Source organism: Puma concolor, chromosome E3 (assembly GCF_028749965.1).
Source record: "Puma concolor isolate L17-30 chromosome E3, mPumCon1.1.hap2, whole genome shotgun sequence".
Lineage (NCBI taxonomy): Eukaryota > Metazoa > Chordata > Mammalia > Carnivora > Felidae > Puma > Puma concolor.
Window position 1 is genome coordinate 41,492,014 of NC_141682.1, and position 20,938 is coordinate 41,512,951.

Here is a 20,938-nt window from a genome sequence, read left to right on the forward strand (position 1 = left end):
AGCGTTTGTCCTGTTTGACTACATATTCTGGTTCACAAAGCATCACCATGGAATTCCTAAGTAGATACTACCTTCCAGAGTAAGGACAGAACCTTTCTTTTATTTCAGTTTATGGGTTCTCGAAAACTGTTTTGGGTATGTGTACTACCAACCTGTTAATTTTTTTTAATGTTTATTTTTGAGGGGGGGAGTGGCAGAGGGAGAGGGAGTGGCAGAGTGGGGGGGGGGAGAGAAAACAAAAAAAAAAGAAAAGAAAGAAAGAAAGAATCCCAAGCAGGCTCCACGCTGTCTGCACAGAGTCAGACATGAAGCTGGAAACCACAAATGGTGAGATGGTGACCAGAGCTGAAGTCAGAGGCTTAACCGGCTGAGCCTCCCAAGCGCCCCCCCCCACCCAACCTGTTATTTCAGAACATGGATCCTATCAAAGAGCAAAGACCCTTAAGCCCTTGTCGGGTGACCTAAGCATCCAGGACTGTTCTTGGAGCTGGCTGGCAGCAGCTCGAGGCCCGAGCTGTATGGCAGAACCGGATGGGGACTCCAGGGGGATTGGCACCTCTGCTGTCACGGCCTTTCCTAGGATGGCGCTCATCTTCTCCCCTCACTGTCACGCCTCCTCCCGTGGCCCCTTCCCCCAGGGCCCCCCCTCACCTCCGTGGCGCTTCCAGTGTCACCTCTGGATAGACCTCCCAGTGTCATCTCCCCCTCCCCATGGGCACCCCGGCTGTCACCCCCTCTTCTCCGCGGGCGGGCCCCCCCATTAGCCAGGGAGGTCCCGCTGCCCTCGCGTCCCCTGCTCGCCCTCTCAGGGCCCTCTGCTCTGGCGGACACGCCCCTTCCCCGGGGCCGGCTGCGATTGGTCGTGCGGTCACGTGTTCCTGCCCCGCCCCGCCCCGGCGGCTACAAGCCCGCCCGCGCTGGAGCGCCAGGGTCAGCCGAGCGGTGTGCGCGTTTGACAATCCTCGAGTAAGAGTCGAGAGAGTCGGCGGCGCAGAAAGCCGCTTCCGAGCCTGAGGTCTGGCCCAGCTCCATCGAGTCTGTGTTCCCACTTGTGAGGGTGCATCTCAGGTATTTCTTAGGCTGGGCTTCAAGGAGAGCGACTCCTGTCGGAGGTGTTCGCTGGCCCACCCTCATCCTGAAAGCTGCTGAGCGGCATCGGGTGTGGACAGCCCAGGCCCCCAGCTGGCCCTGCTCCCCACGCCAAGCCCTCCGCGGTCAGGGCTGGCCTGGGTGTTCGCACCCGGAATCCAGGTGTGATTGGTGCCTCCTGTTGAGGCGGAGCAGGTGCGGGGCTCCTGGGGATGGTTAGGCGCCTTCCCAGCGGCCTCTGCGGCCCTCGGGGGACATCTTCATTGGAGGAAATCAAGCAGACCCCAACTGTCTCGTGTGTAAAGTAACCACTCTCTTTTCTCGCTTAACCCTCCTCCTGCGGTACATAGGATGTTCCTGGGGAGTCAACCCTCCAGACCCCCAGTTGTAAGTTCTCTTGCTTACTAGGAAGTGGCCCTGTCCCATTACTGCGGCCTTATTCTTTCAGGGCTCCCCTGGCTGGCCTGGCTCTTCTCCCACAAGCCTCCCCCCACCCCCCACCTCACTGCACTTGGGGTATCTGGGACACAGGCCCGGGGTCAGGTGGGCCAGGGGCTTCCCGCTCATGAATCCGACCATGCTTGTGGGAGCTTGTTGGCTCAGAACGACGTCCTAAGTGTCCGAGGTGTGGCATGCCTGCCCCACCACACTGCCTTCAGCCTGCCCTTTCTAGGGAAAGACGCTCGCCTGTTTATTTGTAAAAGCCCAAGTGTCTGGGGCCCTGAGCCCTGGGTGAACTTCACCCCCGCGTAGCTGTGGACTTGCTCCAAACTGACCTTACAAGGGAACTCTGCTTGGGCTTGTAGGGTGGGGTGAGAGCCAGGGCAGGCCCGGAACGTCACAGCCTAATAGTCCGGAGCCGGGGAGTTGCTGACAGTCTGCAGGACACGTGCTTTTCGGTTACATGTTAGCCAGCCGAGTGAGTGAAGTTGCAGGAGGTGACCGGGAGGGAGGCCCCCTTGGAGGCCAGTGGAGAGACGGCCAGTGGAGGCTTTTGTCTTCAAGGGAAGGTGGCAGCTGTTGGGGTGCAGAATGTGGTGTGGACCTGTTGTCGGTGCTGATGGCCCACGCTAGGCACTGATGAGGGGTCGCTTCCCTGGCTCGGGAGTCCGGGCCGCCCTTGGAAACCAGGGGGTGCGGGGCTGAGCGGATGGGCGTGGCCAACACGGGGTTGGCTGTCAGCCCCCCATCCCTGGTGTCCGAGAGGAGGGGGCGGGTGTGAGCTGATCCTCGAGGTTTCCCCAGAAGCCCCTCCTGCTCCGCTTTGTCTGCAGCTCAACGTCTTTGTCCATATTTGCCGTTCCCCACGTTCCGTGACTGCGTGGCGTTGCTCGACTTGTTCTGGTTTGCACCTCTGTCTCCCCACCCCTGTTTGAGCGCCTTGGGCACTGGCAGGGAGTCAGGTGGTACTTGAGTGTCCCCGAACGCCCAGCGGTACCCCCTGTCGCGGCCCCCAGACCAGCAGTTGGGACCCGAGGAACCTACCTGGACTCGACTCGGGGACCACACCTTCTGGGGTTGGCAAGCCCTCCAGGGGTTCTGACGCCTGGTCCAGTGTGCTCCTGGCTGGTGCTAACGCATGGTGGATGTGAGCTGTGTGGGCCACCTCTGTCACCCACTGCAGACTGGCCTTGGCGGTTCTATTTTTGTTTCAGGCAAGGGCTGCCAGAGGGAGGGGGACAGCCTGCTGGACACGGAGGGGCGGCCGTGAACCCCTGGTCTCGTCCTCCCTGCATCCTGGCGCGTGGGTTCCAGAGCATCGTGACTGTGCCCTCGTCCGGCTTGTGCTGTTCCATCATGGCATCGATGGAGATCTGCTGGATTTTCTTTTAGAGCGAGCCAGAGTGCGCACATGTGTGCACATGAGCAGGGGACAGGGGCAGAGAGAGAGGGAGAATACCAGGCAGGCTCCACACTCGGTGCGGAGCCTGACACGGGGCTCGAGCCCACGACCCTGGGATCATGACCTGAGCCTAGATCAAGAGTTGAACACTCAACCTATGAGACACCCAGGTGCGCCTGGAGCCCTGTTTTAATTACACGGTTTGGGTCCCTAACTGTGGCAGGTAGCTTGAGAACCAAGGCCCCCACCTGAATCCGGTCACCGTGGGGCACATCACGGGTGCGGTGGGCTGGCAGTGGCCCAGGGGGAGAGGCGGGTGGATTAGTGGACTCCTGCGGGAAGAATCTGCCTGCGATGTTGGGCGGAGCCCTGGGTCTTTCCCGCCCGAAGGAGGGTTTTCTGGCTTTGCCACTATGTTGTCTCTGAAGTCCTGACCGCCTAGACCTTCTGCACGCGGAGCCACTGTGTGTCGTTAAGAGCCCTCCAGTATCTCGGGGTCCTGCCCCGAGTGAAATAGTCGAGGCTGCTCAGGGCTGGGCAGGGGCCCCGGCCGCGCCCTGGTTGCCTTGGCGATGGCACCAGAGAGGAGACGATGCTTAGCGCCGAGCTGAGGGGCCGCTAGGGAATGAGCAAGGGCTGCCATGTGACACGGGGCAGTCGGGTGGGCCCAGCGCCCCCCTCCCTGGGGCCGTGTTGTCGCTGAGCGGCCTTCATCTCTAGTCGCGGGCTCCCCGTGACAGCTTCCACGCCCTGGGTACCCAGAGACCCGTCCCGGGCCGGGGCGATGTGCGCGCAGGCCGGTGGGGGACACGGCTGCATAGAGAGGGGCGCGGGGCGGGTGCCCAGTCCTCGCTGTAGCCGCTCCGCCCGCCGTCCTCGCTCTGGCTCGTGGGCCGTGCATCCCGTCTCCTTTTCCAGGTGTGTGTCTAGTGGCGTGGCCATGCTTGTTTTCAGAAAGTGCCACCAGGTCGTCTTGTCTGTTTGCCACCTCGCCCGTGTCTCAGGGGTGTGCGGGGATTGTCTGCGACAGGTGGCGTTCCGTGGAAGGCTTCGTCGGGGCCTTCGTGCCCTGTGGCACATCTGCCCCGTTGCCAGTTTCTGCCGTCGCCGAGGGAGTGCGTGTCCTCACCGCGGGCCTGTCTGAGGGGCCCCGGGGCGCTGGCCGCGCTCTGTCCTCCCGGCACGCGTGCTGTGACGTCGCCGTGTCCGCCTGTGAAAATCCTGCAGAGGGCCAGACGTGACACACGGTTGTCTGTACAAATACGTAACATCTCTCTCCGTCTCCAGCGGGCTCTGTTTACGACTATGATAGAACATTTGTAACGTAGCATTTGTAACGTAGGAAAACGGATGTAACCATTTTCAGTGCGCAGTTTAGCGACACGGACGACTCCCATAGTGTCGTATATAACCGTCCCCGCTGCCTGTTCCCCAGTCCTTTTCTTCGTCCCAACCTGAAGCTCTGTCCCCGCTCAGCACTGACGCCCCTCGCATCCACTCCCCACCTCCCGGGGACGTGACTCTGAGTCGTGGGATCTCGTAGAGTGGAATCACACAGCACGTGGGCTTTGCCTGTGGCTTCTCTCGCTGAGCGCAGCGTCCTCACGGTTTATCCGCGCTGTCCAACGTGTCCGAGTTCTGTTCCCTTCGAGGCCGAGGAGCGTCCTGGTCTGCACGGGCTCCATGTCGCTCCCCCACGCGTCATCTGATGGGCACTGGGGTCGTTTGCAGCTTTCAGCTCTTGTGGGTCACGTGCTGTGACCCGGGTGCAGAGAACTCTCCCCCGGACGACAGCGGGGTCTCGCAGCGTTTCTGGGGCGCGCATCTGGCAGCGGAACTGCCGGACCCCGAGCTGGCTTCTCCTTTGGCTTTTGCTTCGTTGGTTCCCGGGGACCCGGCCTCGCGGCCACAGCGCGCTCTCCCCTCATGCCCTGCACACCCCAGGTGCTCAGGGAGCTCTGGGGTGCGCTGTCTGAAGGCCGAGAGAGGGGTTGAGGGTGAGTGGCCCCCCAGTGCCTTACTTCCGGGTTTTGTCCCTGCTTCGTGTGTGGGGAGCCATCCCGCCGGTGCTCCCAGCAGCCGGGTCCATGGTTTGCTGGGCACTGAGGTGGGACTGGGCCCTGACACGGTCCTCCTCCACCGTCCCCTCTGGAGGGGGACACCAGGCCCCTGCCTCACCCCTCAGGCAGCTCACGGCAAGTTGCTGGCTCAGGCTCTGTGCGTTTTTTTTTTCAAGTTTATTTTAAAACTAGTCTTTTTTTTTTTTTAAACGTTTATTTTTAAGAGAGAGCAGGGAGGGGGAGAGAGAGAGAGGGAGACAGAGGATCTGAAGCAGGCTCTCCACTGACACCAGAGTCCGAGGTGGGGCTTGAACTCAGGAACGGTGAGATTGTGACCTGAGCTGAAGCCAAGTGTCAGACCCTTAAGACTGAGCCACCCAGGTGTCCCCGGCTCAGGCTCTTTTCAGTATTCCTCCCCACTTCTGTGCCTCTCGTCTAGAGGGGCTGACCTCCACGTGGGCTCAGTGCCCAGCTTCACGTGTGGAGCCAGCCCCCTGCTGCCTGGGGACCCCAGGGGGACTCTCCCTGGGAGTGTGTGGCTTGGCACCTGCAAGTGGCACGGCCCGCCCCCCTCCATCTGGGGCACGTGGTACCGCCCGCCCCCCCCCCCCATCCCCCGCTCTCCTGCCCGGCTCCCACCAGCCTCCTCCTCCAGCCGCGTCCGGGTTTCTCCCCAGGCTCCTTCCCTCGAGGGGTCCCCTGAAGCACCTGGATGGATGGGAGTGAGCACAAGTCCTCCTCTGATAATGCTCGTCGGGAAAAATGAGGGGCGCTGCTGCATCCCGGGCACGGACTTCATTTTTCCATAATCAGAAAATGATGCAGGATGAGTTCCAGGGAAATTTGGTTCTGTGTTTTTCCACCAGATGTAGTTGCGGGATCTGTGGGGCATCTGAGTGTCTGGGGGACGGGTCCAGGGGACAGGTGCTCCGCCCAGGACCTCAGGCCTGCGATCGGAACAGACAAGTGTGCACAGGGAGACCGCGAGAGCAGGGCGTTGGCCAGGTGCCGACGAGGAGTGGGGCAGGTCCGCGCTGGTGTCCCCGAGGCCTCAGATGGCCTGTGTCTGCCCCTCTGCTTCCCAGGTGCCCGTACCTGCACCGGACGACCGGGGACACGGAGCGCAAGTACCACCTGCGCTACTACAAGACCGGGACGTGCATCCACGAGACGGACGCCCGTGGCCACTGCGTCAAGAACGGGCTGCACTGCGCCTTTGCGCACGGCCCGCTGGACCTGCGGCCGCCCGTGTGTGACATCAGGTGTGTGGGGCGTCCGCGCGGGGCGGCCGGCCAGCTCACCTCTCTGGGATGCTGGCCTGAGCGCTCTCTCTCTGGCTTTGACTCTGACGAGAAGGTTTCCTTTCCGCTGCCCCGTGTGCCCGTGGGAGTTCACGAGGCTGAGCTCGTGCACCTATGGGACCCCCCGGGGGGGGGGGGGGGACAGACGAGTCCTCGCTAAACGCGTCTCGGCTCTGAAGGTGTTGGATTCGTCCCAGGACAGGGCTGTGCCCGAGGCCCGAGGGCCGCCCGTCCCGAACCTTCTAGGTTGCTCCGCAGAGCGACAGCACCGAATGATTCCGTCACCTTGCGGGAGGTCTTGGGACAGACGCGAGGCAGCGCTGTAACCAGTGTGACATTTGCTCGCAGGGAGCTGCAGGCCCAGGAATCCTTGCAAAGCGGCCAGCTTTGCGCTGGGGACGGCGTCCCTGATTTGCAGCCCGGGGCCTTGGCCAGCCAGGCCATGATCGAGAAGATCCTGGGCGAGGACCCCCGGTGGCAAGGTAACCCTGAGGCCACCATGGAGGGTGGGGGGGGGGGGAGGTCCTCTCCATCTGTAAAGTGACCACATGGTGGACCTCGCCACCTTCGTTTGTAGACCACATGGGGAAACTGAGTATCCAGTGGAGTGTATCACCCCCAATGCCTCAGGTTGTGGTGGGTGAGTGGGATCTGAGCCCCGGCGTCCAGGCCCCACGGTTGCTCTGGATGTTTACCCTGGCGTCTTCTTGCCGAGGTCAGCCAGCGGCTGCCGCCTGGGGAGGGGAGTATGTGGCAGGCACGGCTCCTTCCGGGCGCCCCGTCCCAGAGCTGGGTTGATGTTCACCGCACACCTGCTCTTGGGACGTCCGTGCTTCCGCCTTGGCCCTGCCCTGTGGGTCTCCCGGGGCCCTCGGCTCAGTCCCTGCAGCTCCTGGATGCGTGCCTCGGAGCTGCGGGACCCGCGCTCCTCGCAGGCTTCTCAAGTGATGGCTGTGGGCGGTGAAATTTGGGGGGGTGTTATTGTAAGTACCCGTAACGTAGTTCATTTACTGTTTCAGCTGTTTTCGAGTGAACAGTTTGTGTCGTTTGGTACACTCACGGTGTTGTGCAAGCATCAGCACTGATTTGGAACGTTTCTGTGACGTGCACGGAACCCGGTCCCTGTTAAGCAGCAACCCCCCGCCCCGGCACTCACTAGTTTGCCTTCTCTCTGTGTGTTTGTCTGTTCTGGGTAGCTGATAAGGGCGGTGCGGTTTTAAGAAAAGTCCTCTGAGTCTTGATGGGGCTCCTTGGACTTGCTCGGCTGACAGCCCCTGTGTAAACAGTGCTTTCACGCCGTTGTTACTGAGCAACAAATTTTCTCCTTGCAAATGTCTCTGCCTGCTCTCGGGAGGTCCACGCTAGGGCCCGGGGTGCTGGATCAGTGAGCAGAGGTCATGCGAGGCTGATGGAGATTCGCCTCCCATCTCTACTATCCCCCCCACCCCCACCGCCAACCCCTCCTTGAGACCAAGCGCCCGGCGCCCACCCCACGATGGCATCTGCCGGCTGGCCTCTTGGCTGGGCCGCGTGAAGAATGCCCCAGGGTCCCCTCTGTGTTTCGGGGCACCCACTGGTGCTGCGCGCTCGTCCCCCTGGGGTGGCGTCGCTGCTTGGGGAAGGGCCGCCTCAGCGGGAGCTGTGTGCCCGCAGCTTCCGGCTTCCAGCACCTGAGGACACGTGCTTTGCCCGGGGTCTCTGTCTTTCCGGAAAAAGCCCGCGAGAACCTCCTGTCTCCCACATTCCAGCCTGTCGTCTCCCCGTCCGGGGATGCCCGCTTCCGCCTGTGTGAGCTCCGGTTCGTGGCGGGGGCACGCCGCCAGCCAGGCTGGGCTTGAGGAGGGAGAGCAGGGAGGCGGCGGTGAGGCCTGTGGCTTCGCCCTGGGGGCGGCCCTCAGCTCCTGCACCCGGGTCCGTGTCAGGAAGGTCCAGTTAGGCGCTCTGGCTTCGGTTACTGAGCGTTTCAGACGGAGCCTGTGGCGCCGACCCTCGCGGTCAGATGCGCTGCTCCAGACTGTTTCCACGCCTTCATTTTCCATCTCTGTGTGGCGGTTCGGCTTTTAACTAGCAGATTTTATTTGTTGCTTTTTAGGTGTCCAGAGGTGTCGCGGGTGGTACAGGGTCCTGTGTACCCCCTCCCACCTTCCCCTCGTGAACGCCTTGCCCCGACGTGACCCTTTTGTTACAGGCAAGGAACCGACACGGACACGTTCACTAACGTCCACAGTTTCCATTAGGGCTCACGCTCTGGGCTTGGCCAAAGCCGTGTCAAGGTCTGCTCTCGGCCTGGCCCCTGGCCACCACTGATCCTTTACGCTCCTGTTGGTTGCCGTGGTTTTGCCGTTTTCAGAGTGTCCCGTGGTTGGGGGCGCCTGGGTGGCTCAGTCGGTCACGCATCCGAGTTTGCCTCACGTCATCATCTCTCGGTTGTGTCGGACTGTATCTGTACGAGGCACTCGCTCCGTACTTGTGTATAAGTGTTCTAGGTTCTATTTTCCTTTTTTAATATAAACTTGATTTATTTTGAGCGAGAGAGAACAGGGGAGGGGAAGAGAAAGGGAAAAAGAGAATCCCAAGAGGGCTGTGCACTGTCAACACAGAGCCCCATGTGGGGCTTGAACTCCCGAACCTCGAGATCGTGACCCGAGCTGAAACCAAGAGTTGGCTGCTTAACTGACTGAGCCACCCAGGCATCCCTAATTTGTTTTCTTAAAATGGGCTTTTTTGTTTTTCGGACCCTTTTTGTTCTTTCTGTGTCCCTCTGTGTGTCATTTAATGAGTTAGAAACTGTATTTGGTGTGGCTGGACAACGCGGTGACGTTAAACTTCAACCTGCAGACATTTCCTGAGGGTCGGGTCGCGTTGTCTTGGGTGCTGGGGCCCGCCCCTCCCCTCCCCCTGCCGCTCTCCCATCCCTTAGCATGAAGCTCAGCCCTGCTGGGAATGGCAGCGGGAACAGTAGCGTCTGCAGGTGCCGTGTTGATCATGAACCAGGCTGCCAGTGGGTATGATTTTTAGGATTTTCTCTCATCAGTTCTTGCTTTCAAATGACCCCAGGTGGCTTTTTGTTTGTTTTTGCTCTCAGATGAAATTCAGAAAACGTGAAATTAACTACTTAAACGATATACAAGGGGCACCGGCACCTGGGCTCAGTCACTTAAGCGTCTGACTTCGGCTCGGGTCATGATCTCACGGTTCGTGGGTTCGAGGCCCGCGTGGGGCTCTGTGCTGACAGCTCAGAGCCTGGGGCCTGCTTGGGATTCTGTGTCTCCCCCTCTCTCTGCCCCTTCCCTGCTCATGCTCTTTTTCTCTCTCAAAAATAAACATTAAAATTTTTTTTAAAATAAAATTGAAAATCTATTTTTAGAGCAATTTGGGATTCCGCTGATAGGAAAAGATGGGATTCTCCTATTCCCTGTGACTGCGTGTGTGCACTGTCCCCACCACAGCGGGACATTTGTCCCTGCCCACCAGCCGACATCACAGGTCCTTATCACCCCAAATCCACTGTTGATATCAGGGTTAAAATGCACCGTTTTAAAGTGTGCGTTTCAGGGGTTGTTTGGCTGTCAGGTGAGCTAGTTTAGAACCCTGTCATGAGCCCCCGCCGTCAACCCCTGGCAGCACCCGTGTCCTTCCCGTCCGGGATCTGCCCCATCCCACGGCTCCTGTATTCGAGTCACGCGACAGGTAGACTTCCGGGCCTGGCCTCTCACCGAGCGTCACGTTCTGCAGGCTCGTCCAGGTTGTGGCGGGTGTCAGCGTCTCGCTCCCGATTGTGGCGGTGGGGTGGATACGCGGTGTCCTTTGGCCCGCTGAGCATACGTGCACGTGCTCCCATGTGGACCCCTGTGTTTTCAGACGCCAGTTTCGTGCTGGGCAGCTATAAGACAGAGCCGTGTCCGAAGCCACCGCGTCTGTGTCGCCAGGGCTATGCGTGTCCGCACTACCACAACAGCAGGGACCGGCGGCGGAGCCCGCGAAGGTTCCAGTACAGGTGAGCCCCCCCCCCCCCCCCGAGAGCCAGCGCTCTGCCGCGTGTGCGCGCGCGCCGGGCTCTGCCGCCTCCCGTGCGCGCGCACGAAAGGCCAGACGCGGCCGCGCGCGCGGGTCAGAGACGGTCGTGCTTCCTTCCCTCCGTCTCCGCGGTTTCAGGGCCCAGGGGCCGAGAGCCGCCCCTGCGCATCCTGCCAGTGGTAGTCACCAGAGCGCAGCCTGAGAGGATAAGATGAATTCACGTAGATGGAAGGGACGGAAAATGTGCCGAAAAATAATAAAACCTTACTCCCCACGGCGGCTCGTTTTTTCCGGGAGTCCAAAGAGATTTTGATAAGGCTGTCCGACAGCACGTGAAAACTGAGCATCAGGGCTGGGTTTTCCTGCTGTGGGATCACTTGTTTGGGACTCGGTGTGGGACCCAGCTCGGGAGGGAAGGAGGGAGGGCGCCCGCTGCCTGTCCAACGCTCGCATGGCACGCCACCCGGGTGCCTCTGAGCCGCACCTGCCGCGGAGCCGGCCGAGCCCCGACTGGCTTCAGGCGGCCCTCACTCTGAGGCCCGCTCCCAGGGGCTGTGTGCGCCCGCCGCGTGCCAATAGCGGCTGGGCACACTGACGCCCCCCCCCCCCCCGTCCCCCCAGGTCCACGCCGTGTCCCAGCGTGAAGCACGGTGACGAGTGGGGTGAGCCCGCGAGGTGTGACAGTGGGGACAGCTGTCAGTACTGCCATTCCCGCGCGGAGCAGCAGTTTCACCCGGAGGTACGAGGCACCCGCATCGGCGCACAGCCCGGGGTAGGGGGAGGTCTCCCCGCTTTGACTCCGGGTCCCCGGGACCACCCTCTGGTCCTGCGATTCGCCGGGAGGATTCGCAGATCCCAGCAGCACTGTCGTGCCCACAGCCATGATTCGTTGGTGACAGGATAGGGGCTGAGGTCAGCCAGGGGCGGGGGTGGGGTGGGGGGGTGGGGGGGTTGGGGGGGGTGGGGGGGTCCCTCCCGGGGCTGGGTCCCCGACCCACCGGGCCTGAGCTTCCAGGGCTATCCTGCAGGGAGTCACGTGGACCGTGTCTTTGGACAGGCGTGTGGGCCTCGGTGTCTGGGGTTTTCACTAGGGGTCACATAGACGTGCTGACCTCCATCTCCAGTCCCCCCAGAGGCCGAGCCCACACGACCGGGCCCAGAGCCCCTACCAGAAATCACGTTGTGACTATCCGGGGTGACCTCAGAGCAGGTAAACAAACAGAGACACTTACCAGGCAGGACACCCCGCCCTCCGGGAGCCGGTCAAGGCCGGACCTTCCTTTGGCACCGGCAGGGCACGGACGGTTGAAGTTCACAGAGCTAACCAGAGCACGCTTGGGTTTGTGGTGAAAACAGACCAGCAAGGGGCTCCTGAGTGGCTCAGTCGGTTGAGCCTCCGACTTGGGCTCAGGTCATGATCTCATGCTTCGTGAGTTCGAGCCCTGCGTCGGGCTCTGTGCTGACAGTTCAGAGCCTGGAGCCTGCTTCCGATTTTGTGTGTCCCTCTCTCCCTGCCCCTCCCCTGCTGGTGCTATGTGTCTCTCTCTCAAAAAATGAATAAACATGGGGCGCCTGGGTGGCGCAGTCGGTTAAGCGTCCGACTTCAGCCAGGTCACGATCTCGCGGTCCGTGAGTTCGAGCCCCGCGTCAGGCTCTGGGCTGATGGCTCAGAGCCTGGAGCCTGTTTCCGATTCTGTGTCTCCCTCTCTCTCTGCCCCTCCCCCGTTCATGCTCTGTCTCTCTCTGTCCCAAAAATAAATAAACGTTGAAAAAAAATAATTTGCTAAAAAAAAAAAAAAAAAAAGAATAAACATTAAAAAAAATCAAAAAACAAAGATTACTGATCAGCAGGGACGCTTGGGCGGCTCAGTTGGTTAAGTATCTGACTCTTGGTTTCAGCTCAGGTCTGGATCTCATGATTTCGTGAGTTTGAGCCCTGCATCGGGCTCTGTGCTGACAGCATGGAGCCTGCTTGGGATTCTCTCTCTCCCCGCTTCTCCCTCTGCCCCTCCCCTGCTCGTGCTGTGTCTTTCTCTCAAAAATAAACACTAAAAAAAACACAGCAAACCAGCCCTCTTCAGGGTTGTGAGAGTGTGGGGACCAGGAGGGGTGGGGGGCAGTCCAGAAGGGTGGGGTGTGCGGCTCGCTTGCAGGAGGGGTGCCTCGAGGGCCCCGCAGGGGGCAGGGATGGAGCGGTCAAGGCAGAGAGCAGGAATAAGGGAGGGGTCAGTGCCCCGGCGGGGGATGGGCCATGCGGGCCGGTCGGGAGCAGGAGGCGCCCTGTTCTGGCCCATGGCTGCCCATGGTGCCACCTGATTGGCGCTGGGCGTGGCCCGCCTGGGCTGGGTCGTGAACTCCGAGCCTGGCCTCTGCCGCCTGCCTGTGTCTCAGGCCCTACGAGTGCCCCTCTCGACTCGGGATTTTTGTCTTCTGCTTCCTTTGCCGACTCATTGGCTACTGACTCATTCATTCTGTTTCTGCAACTCAGAAACGTGGTAAAGGGTGCCGCCTCCACTGCGGCTCCGTGGCCCCAAGGGCACTCCGTCCCCATTCACCCCTGCGGCTCCTCCGGTACTCGGAACCCTTGCCGTTCCCCAGCGCCGTGCCCAGGGAGGCCCTGGGCTCCTGGAAGGGGCCCCCGCATGTACTCTCCTCTTTCCTTTCTGGGGCTTCTGTTCTTTTCAGAGGTTCTGTGCTTTACAATTCACGTAAAATGCCAGCCTCCTGATGTCATAGGTCCCGAGTTGGAGCCTCTCTGAAATTGCTTCTGTTGGTAGGCATTAAAATCTCAGCGCAGGCACTTAGCGGGTGAGTGAAGACCGAGGAGAGTACGTGGCCTTTGTGGGGGAAGGAAGGCCACTGGCTGGGGAAGGCTTCCAGAGGGTGTGGATTTGGGGTCTGGCAGGAGCGCCCTGGGGCCTGCCCCGCTTGGTGTGCTGTAGGGCCAGAACCGAGTGTTGTTGGCACCGTGAGAGTATCTTTGACCCTAGTGAAGGGAATCGGGGCTGACCATGGAGCTCATGCATGTGGTCGTGACACAGGCATTTGTTGAGCGCCTGCTGTATACTGGGAGCACTGAATTGAGCATCTCTTTCAGAAAATGCCAAGTGGTGAAATTGACTTTGTGGGAGATTTCCTTTTTTTTTTTTTTTGTGAGTTTATTTACTCATTTTGAGAGAGAATCCCGAGCAGGCTGTGTCCTTTTATCGCAGAGCTGGAAGCCATGCATGGCTGGATCTCGCAAACCCTTAGATCCTGACCTGAGCCCAACCGACTGGGCCATCCACGCACCCCTGTGTGTTATTTCAAGGACAGTCAGGCCTGCTCTGCGGAGAGCGGGGGATTCTGGGGCCACGGCATACAGGGCAGGGGTCACATCCACACCACCTTCTCAGGAGACGCGTTGTGGTTTGGAGCTGGGTCCTCTGGGCTTCCCGTGGAAACCTGTTCCCAACCCAGCCCCTTTGTTTTACTGGTAGATTTTATTTGCTTTATTTTCTCTTTGCCGCCCAGATCTACAAGTCTACAAAGTGCAACGACATGCGCCAAACCGGTTACTGCCCCCGGGGCCCCTTCTGCGCCTTCGCACATGTGGAAAGTAAGTGTGTGACGCCAGACTGCCCGCGCGCCTGGACCAGGAGGGGGGCCGGGAGCACCCCGCATGCCTTTCAGGATCACTTCAGGCCGCCCCCCGCCCAGAGACCTCCCTACCTTGTGGCCGGCCCTGCGGTTCCCTGGGGGCAGACACCAACTCCGGCTGGCCCTCCTGGGGAGGGCGGCCAGTCCCTGCTGGACTCGCACGTCTTTCGGTGGCGCTGTGGCCACTGTCCCCTGTCGCGCGGGGCGAGCGGCCTCCCCAGGCCCCCCTCCCCGGTCTGGGGACCCCTGGACCCCAGGTCGCCCTGCATGCAGCTCTGTTTGCAGCCAGTGGTCGCTCATGGCGCGCCACCTCCCTCTGTTGACAGAGAGCCTCGGAACGGCCAACGGCTGGGGCTGCCCCGCGCCCGCCCGCAGCTCCGCGGCCAGCAGTGGCCAGCCCGTGCACGTAAGTGGACGGCGTCCTGGGGAGGGTGCCGAGGCTGCCGTGTGGTTTTGTGAATGGCTGGGGACACGGATGGGTGTGGTCTCTGGGTGACTCGGCTGCACGGTCTGCCTGAGGGGGTGGGGGGCGCCTCCTTCTAGAAGCCTGGGACAGTCCAGCCAAGCTCTGGCCTGGGCCGGCTGCCCCCAGACATGTCAGTAGCACGTGAAATGTGGTCTCCAGCGAGCGTGGGGAAGGGGCCCTGTGTTTGGGTGGGTGTCCTCGCAGGTGGGTGGCCGTGGCGCCAAGGGGGACGTCCAGGTGGGGCAGGCCCCCGACGGCGGCCGGGGCTCTGGGTCCTGAGTCTGGCCCTGCAGGCCTGCTTCAGGCATTGAGAGATGTGGGGGGCACCTCGGGGAGAGGATGGTCCTGACCCGGTTGGACTTCATGTCTGTGCGGTGGAGGACACGGGGGGCCTCAGGCCTCGTGCCCTGCCCTTCACCCTGGCGTCGTAGCAGGCTCCCCGTCTGCTCTCGCTCTGAGCTTTCGAGAGGGTGACGGGAGGGTGTTTGCATCTGCGTGTCGGATCTGCTGAGAAAGCGGCCCCTCGGCGAGGAGACTGGAGCCTCAGGCGTTTCCCCGCCCGCCTTTCTTCCCACTTTGGGCTTTTGCTTTTTTAACTTTTCATTTGGGTATGTTTTTGTTTAATTAACTTATTTATTGAGAGAGAGAAAGAGCGAGCGTGCGCATGGGCAGGGAAGGGCACGGAGGGAGAGACCATCCCAAGTGGGCTCCCTGCTGTCAGCGCAGAGCCGGACACGGGGCTCGAACCCACAAACCGCGAGATCGTGACCTGAGCCGACATCAAGGGTCAGGCGCTCAACCTACTGAGCCCCCCAGGCGCTCCTGCCCCCACTTTGCGCTTTTTTTAGAAAAGAGGAAAACAGGAAAGTTGAGGAAAACCTGGGTGGAATTTACTTACAAGGAGCCAGCTCGTGGTCTGTTCCGCGTCTCCGGCATCTCCGTGCCCGGCGGCGACACGGCCATCCTGCGTTCCCAGTGGGTCAGCGCCCAGTGTCCCCCCACGCCCCGGCACGTGGGGATTCGATCTGATCCCGAGTCCATGGAACCTGAAGACCAGACAGACAGCTCTCCCGCTGCAGCCCTGCAGGGTCTGGCGTGACCCCTCCTCGCCCCGGTGCTGACGGCAGATGGGCTCCCCTCACCCTGCAGCCTTGTCGCGGGCCCGTCCCCAAGGAGGACCGGGCTGCCCCTTCACACCCACGCTGGGCCTTTGTGCCTCTGCAAGCCCAGCTGGCGTCCTCTGGAGGAACCGAGCAGAGCAGAGCTCCGAACCCCCAGGAGCATAGCCGGGCGCTGGGCGTGGCAGGAAGCTCTCCCCGCTTCCCCCCCATCTCAGTGGCTCCCAGGGGACCATGCCGGTCGTGGGCTTAGGTGGTGGGCACAGGGCCACCGGCTTGCCCCCCCTGAGGGCCTAGGGTGAATGGAGCCCCGGGGGGCGGGGGTCGTGCCTCGGAGGCAACAGCCCAGGTGCAGTAGGTGATCCTGTGCCTTGGATGGCACGACAACAGTGCCCACCCCTGCGGGCGTGGTCTAGTGAGGGCGTCTTTTATGTTCTTTTAATTATTTTGCAGTTTAAAAACCCTACTTGCTAAGGGCGCCTGGGTGGCTCAGTCACTTAACCATCTGACTCTTGATCTCAGCTCTGGTCTTGATCTCAGGGTCGTGAGTTCAAGCCCCGTGGCTCACGCCCAGCACGGGGCCTCCCTAAAAAAGGGGGATGGGGAATAAGTCAACCTACTAGGACACGATGGGTGGCGGGTGCCAGGCTGCAGGGGGTTCCCCGCGGGTGGAGACGAGAGCAGCGTGGAGAGCACGCGGTATGCCGTGTTCCTCAACGGGGTCACGTCGCAAGACAACCGAAAACACGTATCTCTCTCTCTGATCCCGGTTCCTGACCCAGAGCTCCTGAAACCCTTATAACTTCCCAAGGGGATAAAAATACCTTGTGTTTCGGGGTGCCTGGGGGGCTCAGGTCACGATCTCACGATTGGTGGGTTCAAGCGCCGCGTCGGGCTCTGTGCCGACATCGTGGAGCCTGCTTAGGATTCTCCCTCTCCCTCTCTCTCTCTGCCCTTCCCTGCTTGCGTGCGCTCTCTCAAAATAAATAAACTTAAAAAAAAAAAACAAGATTAAAAAAACCCACCAAAACCCTCTTTTGTTTTGCAGAGGTGACTCTGGGTGGGCTCCTCGTAGCTCCTGGATGCGGGCTGGTCACCGGAAAGGCCAAGCCATGGTTAGAAGCTTGGGACTTTCTGCACCACCCGACATGATCCGAGGCAGGAAGGGGCTGCGGGTGGAATTAAGGGGGTGAGCCCCATGAAAATCGCTGAAGTGTGCGGTGTGGAGAGCGTCCGCACTGGCGACATCTCCATGCTGGCGGGTGGAGGTCCCCAGCTGCACAGGGACAGTAGCGCCCGCACTCGGGGCCCTCGCAGACCTCACCTGACATGTCTCTATCTGAACGTCTGTAGTGTTTATTATATTCTGTAATAATCCGGTAAACGTAAATGCTTCCCCGAGCCCTGGGAGCGGTTCTAGAAATCGGCCAAACCTGAGGAGAGAGTGGTGGGAATCCTGATTCGGAGCCAGTCGGTCAGAGGCACAGGTGACAGGGTGGGGTGGGGGGTTGCTGAAGCGGGGCCATCTTCAGGGGCCGACCCCAGGCAGAGGGTGTGGCCCAGCAGCAGGGAGCCTGGGGCAGGGGTGGCCGGAGAGGGGCCTGGACGAAGGGGCGAGGTCCCCACAGGGAGCCCTGGGTTGCAAAGGCAAACAGAACAGCTTCAGGAAACGCGTGCTTGGCCTGGAGGTATGTTCAGGTCTGTGGTCGGTGACTTCGGAGGCCCTCACCCCACCCTGCAGGTGGGGTCACTCTGGACAACAGAGATACAGGGAACTCTGAAATACCAGCACGACCTCCGGGTTGAGCCCGAGGCCAAGTACTGCATAGAAGGAAGGGGCCCCGGGCAGGGCCTGCGTGGACACCTTTTCTTCCTCTGCCCCTGGTGGTCACTCTGGGTCCTTCTACAAATCCAGAAACCAAAAACTAAAGGAAGAAAGGCCAGAAGGACCTGAAATACCACTACAAGTTAACTTACTGTAAAAGTAGTCATAAAAATCAGAATTTGATTTTGTCCTTTGATCTGAAGGACATCTGGGTCTGTGGCCTTTGTGTTGATGTTTGACCTGGGGGAGCCCTGGCCCTGAGCTCTGTGAGCAAAGCCATCATTGGGCCCGGTGTTCCTGGCAGGTGGCTCGTCAGTCAAGATTTCTGTATGTGTCGGAGAGGGACAAATGTTTCCCTCTACCCTTTCACGTTCGGTACGGGGCCTCTGCAAATTAAACTGATAGAAGATAAACGGGACAGAAGCCTTGTTGCTTATCCGTACAGAAGATTTGGTGGTGAGGAAGTAAAGACCCCTTTGGGTCTAAGCAGACCTGACGGCTCATATACCCTTTAACAAAGAGCGGTAGATCGTGGAGAAGGGGCCGGACAAAAGGAGTTTCTGCTCCTGGGGAGGTAAATTGTGGGACGGTAAATGTGTGGGGGAAAGCGATGTTGGATCAGGGTTACGTGGACGTAGACGGGAGCGTCTGGTGGCTGAGGGTCGTCCTCTTCCCGGTGCGGGAGAGGCGAGGGGGTGCCTTCTCAAGGGCCAGCTGACACCCCGCTTTCAGCACTGTCGGTAGAATAATCCTTTGCTTCGGGATAGGTCTCCCCAAGACTTGCCCGGCTCTCCGGGCTCGGGTCTCACGACCTCTGGTCGCAGGGGGCACAGAGCTCACCCCCTCCTTCACACGGACCGGCCCGGAGGTTAGAGGTCAGCGTGCAGGTGTAAGAGACAGACTTGGGAGAACGGACAGAGGGTGGTGACTTGAACGCCTTTTCTGTTCTCTGAGATCCCCGGGCTCAGCGTTTTCTCTTGGGTGCGTGAAGCGGAGGTGTCTGTTTGTAAACCGTGCTGCTCTCTTCCAACCCTGGTGCTTTCCTGTTGTAGGCGAAGCGGAGAGAGTCACCTGCCGAGGGCAGCCACAAGGCCGCTGAGCAGGACAGCAAGCAGGTACCGCCCGGGGGGCTCCCGCTGTCCGCAGCGGGGCCGCCCTGTGTGCTGGGACTCTCGCACGTTCCCTCTTGACCCAGAGCCCTGTGCTTGTCCGTTCGGGACGTAATTATGTTTTCACTTAATTCTTAAACTGGCCTATTCCACACGTCTTTCGTCTCCACGTTCAAAACGTGTTTGTGTTGTACTTTGGACACAACGAAACCAAAACCTCCTGACGTTTTCCCCACGGGGAGTAGGGGGCGCCCTTCGCAGCCGCCCGTGGTGGCCCGTGTGTGTCCGGGGGCTGCCCTAACAAAGCCCCGCGGACGGGGCAGCCCCAACCACTCACCGTCCGGAGCTGGGAGTCCTCGTGTCGGGGCCAGTGGGGTCGGCACCTCCGAGGCTATGCGGGAGCTGCCTCTGTCCTGGGCCCGTACGCAGCCGACGACTCCCTGTCTCGTCCTGCTCGCACCCCCGCCAGCCCCCTGGCTCCGGGTCTGGGTCTGTCTCCACATTTCCCCCTTTTCATAAGGACCCCGGTCATTGATTAGGACGGCCTCATGTGAACTTGATTTCCCTGGTACAGACCCCGTCTCCGGGTCAGGTCACGCTCTGGTGTTTTGGGGGTCAGGACCCCGCGGAATGAGCTTCCGGGGACACAGGGCGGCCCACGACCGCATCCAAGCTGCATCTGGGCCAGTGTCTCTGGGGGCTGCTGTAGAGACTCCCTGCTCCCGCGTCACGGCTCGGGGACACGTGCACACCTGAGGTAATCATAGGCTCCTGCCGTGAGTGTCCTCCACGTGTCCCCTCCGGTGAGGCTGCCGTGGCCTCAGCTGAGGCTTCCCTGAGCCCGACCTCGGTTCGGTGGCGCAGTTCCCGAAGGCTCTTTGGACCCGCTTGCCCGTTTTAAGCAACGCTTTCGTCCTGGCCACCACTGCCGTCCGTCCCCGTCCCCATCAGACAAGAGGGCCTGAGCCTCTGGGAGGCCTGGGGTGCGGTGCGGGAGGGCAGCGGGGGCCCCGGCCCCCCCAGGCCCAGCACATCGTCACTTGTCACTGGCCCCTGTCGTCTTCCTTCTCCATTCCTACGCGGGCGACACGCCCGGTCCCTCTCTGCCCCGGTTTGCTTGGCGCCCACCTGAGGCCACCCCCTCGGGACTCTCCAGAGTGACCCCGACATTCTTCGTGGCCTCGGGAGCTTTGAGATCCGCAGAGGGGAGTTGAGGGTAAACTGTTATCTGGCAGCGTTTTGGAGAGGAAAGTGGATAAGACGTTCGTTGCAAATCCGAAGCAGGAAACGTTAGCGGCCACGGAGCCAACGCACGGGGGCCTCGGGACGCGGTGCTGCCACCGCCTGACGTGTCCTCACGTGCTGGCAGCCCGAGGAGCCTGGGTGGCTCATCTACAGGTCCCCTCCCACCTGCGCCCCGAGACGCCCTCCGTCCCACCCAAAGCCAGGCTCCGGGGACCTCGAGTGCCCGGTGGGAGGACTGGAAGGCCAGCGGAGGGGCTCCTGGCGTTTCCCTGGGACCCTCCGTTTGAAAGGCCACGGGGCCGGAGGCCGGCCCTCTGGGGACCCCTCCCTCGCCTGTGGGCCCCAGTCTGCCCCGGCCAGGGGACGCCCCAGCCCCCCCAGCCTTGAGAGCGTCATTCTCGGTTTTCGGGATAAAGCGTCCCCTGACGTCTTTGAGAGACACAGTCCCTGCACTATGACCTTGTGGGTGGGTGAAGTCACAGCAGGCGCCTTGGGCTCAGCGTTTGGGCTTGGCTGTGAGGGGTCTCGGAGCGTCCTTGTTGCTGCCACCCTTCCCGCCTCGCCCGGGGCTGCTGGGGCGGGCGGGAGGCACCCCTCCCCGTGCTGAGGAGACAGTCTGCCCCTGGGCCTGAGCCCCGGGAGCGCCGGGGACTTTGGCGTCCGGACTGATGCAGTTCATGTTAATTTTACGACAGCCTCATACGCGCGGTGACCGGCCGTCGCGGGGTCGGTCACCGAGGGCCCCTCGTGAGCGAGGCTAGCCGGCCGGGAAACACTCAGAGGAGCTTTGCTGTGTGTGTTCCTCTCTCCCCACCGCTCCCCGTGCAAAACATGTTCATGTGTGGGTAAAATTTCACTTAAGCCGACACACTAGTGAAATCCTCCCCCCTTGTGGTGGTGGAGCTCGCCCCCCCAAAGTGAACTTCTGGCGCATTTTGAAGCGAAACCCAGACGCCACACGCTTCCCTTTGGTGTGGCTTCTGGGCCCTGGTGTCACAGCGACCTCGGGTGGGCTGTGGACGCAGCTGCCGTGTGTCGAGCAGCCCCGGCCTGCGGCTCTGTGCCGTTTGCTTGGGACGGTGAGGTGGCGCCCAGACCCGGCTGGCTTTTCTGGGCTCTTCTGGGCTGCTCTCCGCAACTCGGATAACGTGCGGCGCCCAGGCTATTACCTGAGTACCGAGAGGTAAAAACCTGAGGTCGTAGGGCCGGTTTTGCTTTTGGAGGCC

The 20,938-nt window shown here is 61.0% G+C and overlaps 1 protein-coding gene across 7 annotated transcripts in view; it reads left to right on the forward strand.

Annotated features, from left to right (window-relative positions):
* UNKL (unk like zinc finger) overlaps positions 1 to 20,938 on the forward strand; it is a 37,695-nt gene that overhangs the window by 3,603 nt on the left and 13,154 nt on the right. For 6 of the 7 annotated variants that reach the window (XM_086691665.1, XM_086691667.1, XM_086691668.1 and 3 more), the window contains 7 exons: positions 6,078 to 6,254; positions 6,642 to 6,775; positions 10,155 to 10,290; positions 10,932 to 11,049; positions 13,824 to 13,908; positions 14,276 to 14,355; positions 18,411 to 18,473. In XM_086691665.1, the coding sequence (XP_086547791.1) occupies positions 6,078 to 6,254; positions 6,642 to 6,775; positions 10,155 to 10,290; positions 10,932 to 11,049; positions 13,824 to 13,908; positions 14,276 to 14,355; positions 18,411 to 18,473 (793 nt within the window). The remainder of the gene's footprint in view (positions 1 to 6,077; positions 6,255 to 6,641; positions 6,776 to 10,154; positions 10,291 to 10,931; positions 11,050 to 13,823; positions 13,909 to 14,275; positions 14,356 to 18,410; positions 18,474 to 20,938) is intronic. The other variant, XM_086691664.1, reaches the window with a different exon arrangement.